Source organism: Psammomys obesus, unplaced genomic scaffold (assembly GCF_907164565.1).
Source record: "Psammomys obesus unplaced genomic scaffold, mPsaObe1.curated_primary_1811, whole genome shotgun sequence".
Classification (NCBI taxonomy): domain Eukaryota; kingdom Metazoa; phylum Chordata; class Mammalia; order Rodentia; family Muridae; genus Psammomys; species Psammomys obesus.
The window spans coordinates 1,784,036-1,792,530 of NW_026592890.1; the positions used below are offsets into that span (position 1 = coordinate 1,784,036).

At 42.8% G+C, this 8,495-nt stretch overlaps 1 protein-coding gene across 8 annotated transcripts in view; it reads right to left on the reverse strand.

Moving 5' to 3' along the window:
* The window catches only part of Syne1 (spectrin repeat containing nuclear envelope protein 1), a 461,163-nt gene that overhangs the window by 147,863 nt on the left and 304,805 nt on the right, over positions 1-8,495 (reverse strand). For all 8 annotated transcript variants that reach the window (XM_055615901.1, XM_055615897.1, XM_055615895.1 and 5 more), the window contains 2 exons: positions 7,949-8,116; positions 7,592-7,753 (listed from right to left, as the gene is read on the reverse strand). In XM_055615901.1, coding sequence (XP_055471876.1) covers positions 7,592-7,753; positions 7,949-8,116 — 330 coding nt within the window. The remainder of the gene's footprint in view (positions 1-7,591; positions 7,754-7,948; positions 8,117-8,495) is intronic.

Sequence of the window (8,495 nt, forward strand, 5' to 3'; positions counted from 1 at the left end):
GCCCAGCTAAAACAGAAGTTTTAAATTTGTTTACAGAAGAATATTTGTCCTGTTCTGTTTGAGAAAACTTTGCGTACTAACCATGATTATCATATGGAATGTCATCTTTAAAAGAGATATTGAGTGATGAGTGGAGCAACTCGGTGGCAGAACTGAGGCTTAGAGTGCATATAGCTCTGGATTCCCCAGCTCTCAAATCAAAACAAATAAAAGATGAAAGAATGTTGCTGGAACATAATTAGTTAATGGAATCTTGTTAGTTTGCAAAAGTTCTAGAGAGGTTTCTAAATAAGATGGAAATGCGAAGAACACCAAGAAACTTTACACAACTGGCGTGGTCATGACTTCAAGAGAATTTTACTAAATGTTGGTATATGATTAATCAGAAATTAGAAACCACTTCCTGGTGGCACTTTGATGTACATCTGCTTGATAGTTCATTTTAGTTTATTTTTAATGCTAATTACATACTTAGGTCTATTATAATCCAGCTTAATTCATCATCCTCTTTGTTTCCAGTGTAGATGCAAAGGAAGGTCTTACCACCCCTCACTCTCTCTGCTCCCCTCCTTTTCTCCCCTTCCCTCCCTTACTCCCTCTCCTTCTCTCTCTACATAGTTTTGCAGCATATTCTTTGCTGTAAGCCAAACGTCTACAAAGGTCGCATCCTGGAAGCTGCCGCTGTGCAAAGGATACTTTCTCCTCATCCTCAGAGCACTGTAAGCCTCTGCAAGTCAGCGGCTCTCAGCCTGCGGCCCGCGGGGTTGCGAGCAGGCATTTACATTATGAAAGCAGTAGCAGAACTGCAGTTACGAAACCAACAAAATAATTTATGGTTGGGGATGACCACAGTGAGGAACTGTATCAAAGGGCTGCAGCATAAGAAGGTTGAGGACCACTGCTCTAAGTGGCAGGATATATTTTTCAACTTTAGCCATCTTCTCCCTTCCTTGGGAACTGTTTGTTTTGAGACAGGGTCACACACAGTTCAGACCTCTACCTTGTTATGCAAGCAAAAGGCCACCAACCTATTCCCCTGCTTCTGCCTGACAAGTTTGAAGGTTACATATCTGTACCATCACACCAAACTGGAGCTTCTGTTACTCTGAGATATCGTTTCTTTTATTTGCAATATCTCTTATCAGTCCATATAAAACATACTGCTGTAGTATTTCAGTTTACGTTTAAGACTTCGTCTCCTTATATAGCTCAGGGTGGCTTTGAATGTGCAATCCTCTGCTTCATTATAGGCGTGGGTCACCATGATCAGCCTTGGGAGTGATGGATTTTTGAGATTGCATTGAATTTATTTATTATTTATTTATTATTCATTATTTTGTGATCATTTGTTGGAGAATAAATTGTCAAAAACAATATAAAACCTGTCTTATTTGTTCGGCTTTTATAGGCTCCTCTATCACAGATGGCCTCATTGGGTCTTCCTGAAGTTTTGAGCCATACTCACCCTGCTCTCCCTTCCCAACACCTTCCCAGAGCTGTGCATGCCAGTGAGACGTCACTTTGCCTGCTCGCTGCTCCCTTCCTTACACAGCTCACAATAAGGTTCCCATCGTCTGTCAGCGTGCTGCTCACTCATACCAGGAACAGCCGGCTTTCAGATCATACACTTACGAAAAGCCAGTCTTTGGGCTGCTGGTCTGGGGGATGCTCACTCTATCTAAGTCAACTAATTCTAATTCATAATAGAGTTGATGTCTGAATCATATAGGAAACAACCAGAGAGAAAACAGGAATCCCCATTAAACCTCAGCGTAACTGGCCCATCAGGGGCGCGCTGAAGTCACTTGCTTCTGTTTCTAACTATCGCTCTCCCTCTCTGAAGAGTCCTCAGTAAGGAAAAGGGTGTTTTGGCTCCTTGGAGCCGTCAGTTCTAAACTGCTAAGGCAGTCCTCTCTTCCAACTTCTGGCGTGGCATCCAAGCTCACTGATGAAGGTTTTATTTGGAGTGATGAAAACATTTCAGAAACAGACAGAGGTGACTGCTTTAAATGTCAGTGAGTTGTAATGCTTTAATTTTGCTATGTTAATTTCATACAGTATATATCCATCTACCTGGTAGTCACACACACTCTTTGTCTCATAATTCTGAGAGGAGTTCATGGCCAGCAGGGGCCCACAGTACCTGATCCAAACTGAGGAGAGGGAGAAGGGCTCCTCTTTGGGTTGCTGACTTGTGGAAATAAAGAGGACATGTGAATGACAGGCAAATAGTGAGCCAAGTGGCTGGAGATTACTAGAAGTTGGGAAAGGAGACTGAGAAAGGGGAAGGGGAAAGGGAAGGTAGGATCTGATTGGTATACATGAGACAGACGTATATATGTCTTGATTGTAGCCCTGATCGGCCAAATCCAAAGATTTACTGAGGAGTTGTGTTTTTCTCTTTGGTTATTTCTTATATTATCAGGCATCAAAATATATATTTTTTATATATACTATATGTTACATATGTACACATTATATATCATACACATATATGTATATCATATACACAGATAACACATATATCATACACATATATGTATATCATATACACAGATAACACATATCATATACATATATGTATATCATATACACAGATAACACATATATCATACACATATATGTATATCATATACACAGATAACACATATCATACACATATATGTATATCATATACACAGATAACACATATCATATACATATATGTATATCATATACACAGATAACACATATATCATACACATATATGTATATCATATACATAGATAACACATATCATACACATATATGTATATCATATACACAGATAACACATATCATATACATATATGTATGATATGTAAGTATATATATGCAATACATAAATTATAGAAAATCATACTGAATACCATTAAGATGCACACCTACTAACATTTTCTTAAAAAAAAAATGTTTTTCCTAAGTATGTGATACCACAGCACAAATTTTACCTCTCAGTCCTTTATTTTTGTTTTTAGTTCTTTATTTATTATTTCTTTGTGTGTGTGTGTGTGTGTGTGTGTGTGTGTGTGTGTGTGTGTGTGTGTATGTGTGTGTGTGTGTGTGTGTGTGAGAGAGAGAGAGAGAGAACTTGTGTGCTCCACATGCATGCAGGATCCTATGGAGCAGAAGAAGAAACTGGATCTCTCTGGAACTGAGTTACAGACAGTTGTGAGCTGCCACGTGGGTGCTAGGAATCAAACCTGGGTCCTCTGGAAGAGCAGCCGCTGTTCTTAACCACTGAGCCATCTCTCCAGCTCCCCAATAATGTTTTCTTAAAAGATAAACTGTAGTTTCACTAACTGCTTACTCCTTTAATAGTAGGTCCCCGGGAACTCATGTCTATTCAGTGCCAGATGGAAACAGTAACTAAGCTGGGTCTCAGGCCTACCTCTCCAAACACAGTTCTGGCTAGGACCTATTTGTCAACAAGCCTTAAAACTTATCCTAAAGCCTGGCACTGAGCTGAGTGTGGAAAAAATGCCAAATGTCCCAAACATCAGACGTCCTAAAAATTCAAATCCCAACCACAGGGCACAACATTCACCTCAGCAGCTAATAAACAGCAAAGGCCTCTGTGTTCATCACACATTGTAGAGAGAGAAGCCTGAAAGCTCCAATCAAGCTGAGCAATGGTTCTCAGCCTCCCTAACACTGCGACCCTTTAATACAGTTCCTCGTGTTGAGATGTACCCCGAACATAAAATTATTTTATGATTTTATGTTTGATGCTTCATAACTGTAATTTTCTTCTGTTATGAATCGTATTGTAAATATCTGATACGTGACCCCTCTGGGGGTTGCAACCCATAGGCTGAGAAGTGCTGGTCTAGAGGAACCTTGTCAAACTTACGTTACCAAGAAATAACCCTGCAGACAGAGTTCTGCGGAGGGAGTGACAGCTGAAAGCACTTCTGTCAATTCTCTTCAAGTATAAAAAGCACACTGGACTTCTCCACCACTGTTCACTTGGAATTTAGAAATAGAAATTCTATAACGGAGGGCTGTTCCAGACTCCAAGAACAGATTTAGATGGTGTGTTGGCGGTAGCTTTTCATGTGGGCAGTTTTGTTCCAGAATTGGTAGAACTTGAGCACAGACATCGAAAGTAAACAAAGAGAGCTCAGAAGGGAAATGTTCAACCTGTGGGTATGTGCAGAATTGTACGGAATTAAAGTTCTCTGGGTCTCCCTCGCCCCCCGTTAGACCGTTGATAAGCTACGTAAGCCCCGAGGCCTGGTTTACTGACATCATTGAATGTGCTGTGTCTTCTCACTGTGGTGATGGGAAGCAAGAGGTTAGAAAGCACTGTTAGGAAACAGTGTCTGCTGGACACGTCAGGGTCCTCAGCACTCATGAACTCACAACCAAGCCAGTCAAAACTCCAACACAGATGGGGGAGGAGCTCACAGAGGCTTCCCTCCTACGACTGAGGACTGAGACGCTTTGGCAGTTGGAGGCTGCTGGGGTCAGGAGAATCTTTTGTTTGTGGAACTGAGCCCTGTTGCGTGGCTTGTCTGCCAGGGAGTGGCCTGACACTCACATGTGGACAGTGCTGACAAACTCAGTGGACTATGAAGAGAAGACAGGAGGCTGGAAGGAGTTCGAGGCTGAGTGTGTGTAGATCTGACCAGAACAGATCGCACACATGTGTGAAATTCTCAAAGAATAAATAATAAAAAATATATATCTAAAATGATAAATTTTCAATTTTGAGTTTTCGTCATGAAAGCCTTGTGCAACAATTTTGCTTCATGTCCAGTGTACATTTTCATATTAGTAATAATGGACAGGGAGATGGTGGTGCTGCTTAGAGCTACTCTGCATGTTCTGTTAGGCACTCTAGGGCACGGGCCATCCTGACCCTTGATTCTTGCAATGTATCACTCCTAAAGGGCCACTGAAGGGCCTCCGGGAGCTGTGGTTGGGGATGCGCCTCCCACAGAGGTAAAGATAACCTAACAGAATAAAACTATTAAAACCTTTTCCCAGATCGCTCGTTCTCAATACTGTGTGTGATTCTTAAATTACCTGATACAGCCTTTACACAATTCCTCCTATATTCTCTTTGGACTCTTTAAGGAAGTCAATATTTACAAGACAGCCCATCAAAGCTGGCCCGCAGAACTCTAGTCAAAATTAGAAAAACCACTCCCTCCAAGTACTGTAAAGCCCAAATTTGGAGACAACAGGAGAGCAGGAACTGCAGGACTGTGAAGAGTGAGGGGTGCCAGTGAGCCTTTACAGATGAATGAGGTGGCATCAGCAGCAAGAAAACAGGACCATCAGGCAGGGATTGTGCCCCCAAGGCCCCTCTGGACAGGAGAGGGATGTCTGGAGGAGGGCAGTGCTCTAGTGAGGAAATGGGTGGTGGTCAGGGGAAAGCAGCCAGATAGTCCTCACGATTGTTATGAGCTAATAAGACAAAGGTTAGTTTTCACGTTACGCCTTTATTGCTGTTTTTACCAAGCCTGGCAGACTACGGGAAATTTCAGCTTCTCAAAAAAAAAAAAAAAAAAAAAAAAAGATCTAAAATAGATCTAGCCCACGTATTTAATATCTACCCTAAGAAGTTACAAGAGTGTCAAAAGCCAAAACCACTGTTTCTCAATACACCGTCTGTAGATAAAATGTGCATGTTTTGATCTTAGAACGTAAGGCCACATGTTGCAAAAGAATGCGCTTGTTATTTGACAGGACATGCGAGCAATGTATGGCGTCCAAGTTTACCGCGGACTCCAAACGGAGTATAGCATGTTAGTGTGTGTGTGTGTGTGTGTGTGTCCATCCTACAGGTCAAGCTTGGAGCCTTGAGAATGCTGGACAAGTGTCCTCCCTGGGAGTTATAGCCCAGGCCCTAGAGCCTCAGGGTTTTGTTTGTTTGTGTGTTTCTCATTTTGTTGTTTTTGAAGATTTATTTATTTACGCATATAGATGAGTGCTTTATCTGCATGCACACCTGCCTGCTAGAAGAGAGTATCAGATCCCTGTATACAAGGTTGTGAACCACCATGCGGTTGCTGAGAATTGAACTCAGGACCTCCGGAAGAGCTGACAGTGCTCGTAACCTCTGAGCCATCTCTCCGGCCCTAGCCTCATTTCTCAAGCTATTAAATTGCATTGTCTCTAGCAGACACACCCATCACCCTGTACTTTCATGCCTTTCTTCTATTAAAACTGATGCTTTGATCTCTTCTTAAGATTTAGATTTTATCGTTTATTTATGTGTCCATGTGTTTCTGTGTGAGTATGTGCCACAAGTGTGTGGGTACAGAGCTCCCACTCGAACACAGTACTTTAATGACAGGTGACCAAACTGGGGCCCGAGGATATGCAGACCTGTGCTCATTTGTGCTGTGTGCTGAGTCGGTATGACGTCAGAAAGTCCAACCTAACCCTAACTCCTGATGAGTCTCCCAGAGGGGTGCTGGAGGAGTAGGAGTTGCTCTTGGTGGCACTGAGCCACGTCTCCAGCTCCTGTTCTGTTTGTGACCCCCTCCTTCGTGGACCTAGCAGCTCTGGACTTGCACATTCCTGCGTGCTGGAATTCTTGGTAGAATTCTTAGAAGTCTTGGTAGAATTCTTAGAAGTCTTGGTAGAATTCTTAGAATTCGTGTAGAATTCTTTTCTGTTTTTTGTTTTGTTTTGTTTTTTCTGTGTGACGATTTATTTATTTTTATGTGGACGCCTGGCTTGCATGTGGCACTCTGCACCACCTGTGTCTGTTGTGCCCACAGATGTCAGAAGCACATGTTTGTTTCCTGATACTGGAGCTACCCACGTGATAGCCACCACAGAGGTACTAGGAGCAGAACCTGGAGTCTACGCAAGAGCGACAGGTACCAGCACGCTGGACGCATAGCTCAGTAAACACATAAAGACACCTTTCTTCCCCTCTGATTTGTGGAGGGCTGTCATGTGCTCCTGAGTCCTGGTTAGGCTTAGGGTTAGGGGAGGAACAAAGGTCTCCACATCTTTAGGCCCCAGATTTGTCACATCGGTGTCATTAAAGTACTGACTACGTCTGGTTGGGAGCTCTAGATTGTAGGCCCCATTGGCAGCACCCACTTCCCAAGTATCCATGTATCTTAGCATAATTTTAAACTGATATATTTTTAACAGTATCTTTCTAAGTTAGATGTACAGAATCAGTTCTTTCTTCACATAAATCTGACACTTTCTCTAACTTATATAAGCTTTTAAAAATGACTGGAGTCAGAACAACACAAACAAAAACTTAGACCTCCTCCCTGAAGACTGGGAGTCATTCCCAGATGAGACCGACTTGGGATATAATTTATTCTTACTAACAACAGCTCATAACTAAACAAAAACAGTCTGGCAACTGCAAGGAAACACACTTGGTATCAGAAAAATCCCAAAGCAGCACCAATGCACATAGCTTTTTAAAATGAGAATCCAGGTCTGATTTTCCCTTTTTCCTGCTTGGATCCCACCCTGATGGAGAGGAGGAAACTCCCACCGTTTGGAATCTCGCTAACGCCAGGCCAACGACAGCGCACACAGGTCCCATCACACAGGAAGCTGGAGTCATTGCGACTGCTATCTTTACCTGGTGCTCAGCCATCTGGCTTTCTGGACTCCGGCCGGGCTGGAGGCTCTCACTCAGCTTCATCTCCATGGCCTCCATTTTGGTTGAGACAGACTGGAGCGAGTCTTGGTACTTCTGCTGGCGTTCCAACGCTTCGTAGAGCGTCCGCTGTTTTTCACTGATCTGAACAAGAAAGGGGATCTTACCAACGGCTTCCTACTTCTTATCTGGCAGGTTGTGACACTTCTTTCCTCACAGCTTTACCCAAGGGCGTCTGACTGTGTCCTAGATGTGTAACTCTGCAGGTATTTCATAAGACAATACCTAAAGCTGTGGGAGTCTGGCGAGCTTGACCACCGCAACGTTTTAAAGGCTTACCACATTTTTTAAGGTTTCCCAGGAACGCTGCAAGTCGCCCAGCTTGGCAGTCGCTGAAGGCTCCAGCCCTGGCTCATACAAATCTTGGGATGCAGCAGCGCTGGGGGGAATCCTTGCCGCCTCTGTCTGCAGCCCCTCTGCAGATAGGGCTTGGTAGTACGCAATGTCCTGGGTGGAAAGCACAGTGTCAGAGCGGGAAGGAAAGGCAAGTTCAGCGTGCTTAGGAAACAGTTCTTCATGCAGTGAAAAGACTTAAGATTTACATTCATTGGTGGGTGCTACAAACTCAGTAGGCTAGGACATTTAAAAATAACATTTAAAAATAAAGATTAGAAAAAGAATAGCAAAGAGTATTACAATTGCTTTAATATTCTCATCAAAATGAAAAGAAATCAAGCATATCACTATTTCAAATTGCCAAAACACCTTCTTATTTCATACTTGGTAAAATGGTAATGCAAACTATTCAGGCAGTAGCTTCTATTTAGCAGGCTTACTTCTATTTAAGCAGCATACCTCTCTTTAACCAGCACACCTCTCTTTAACC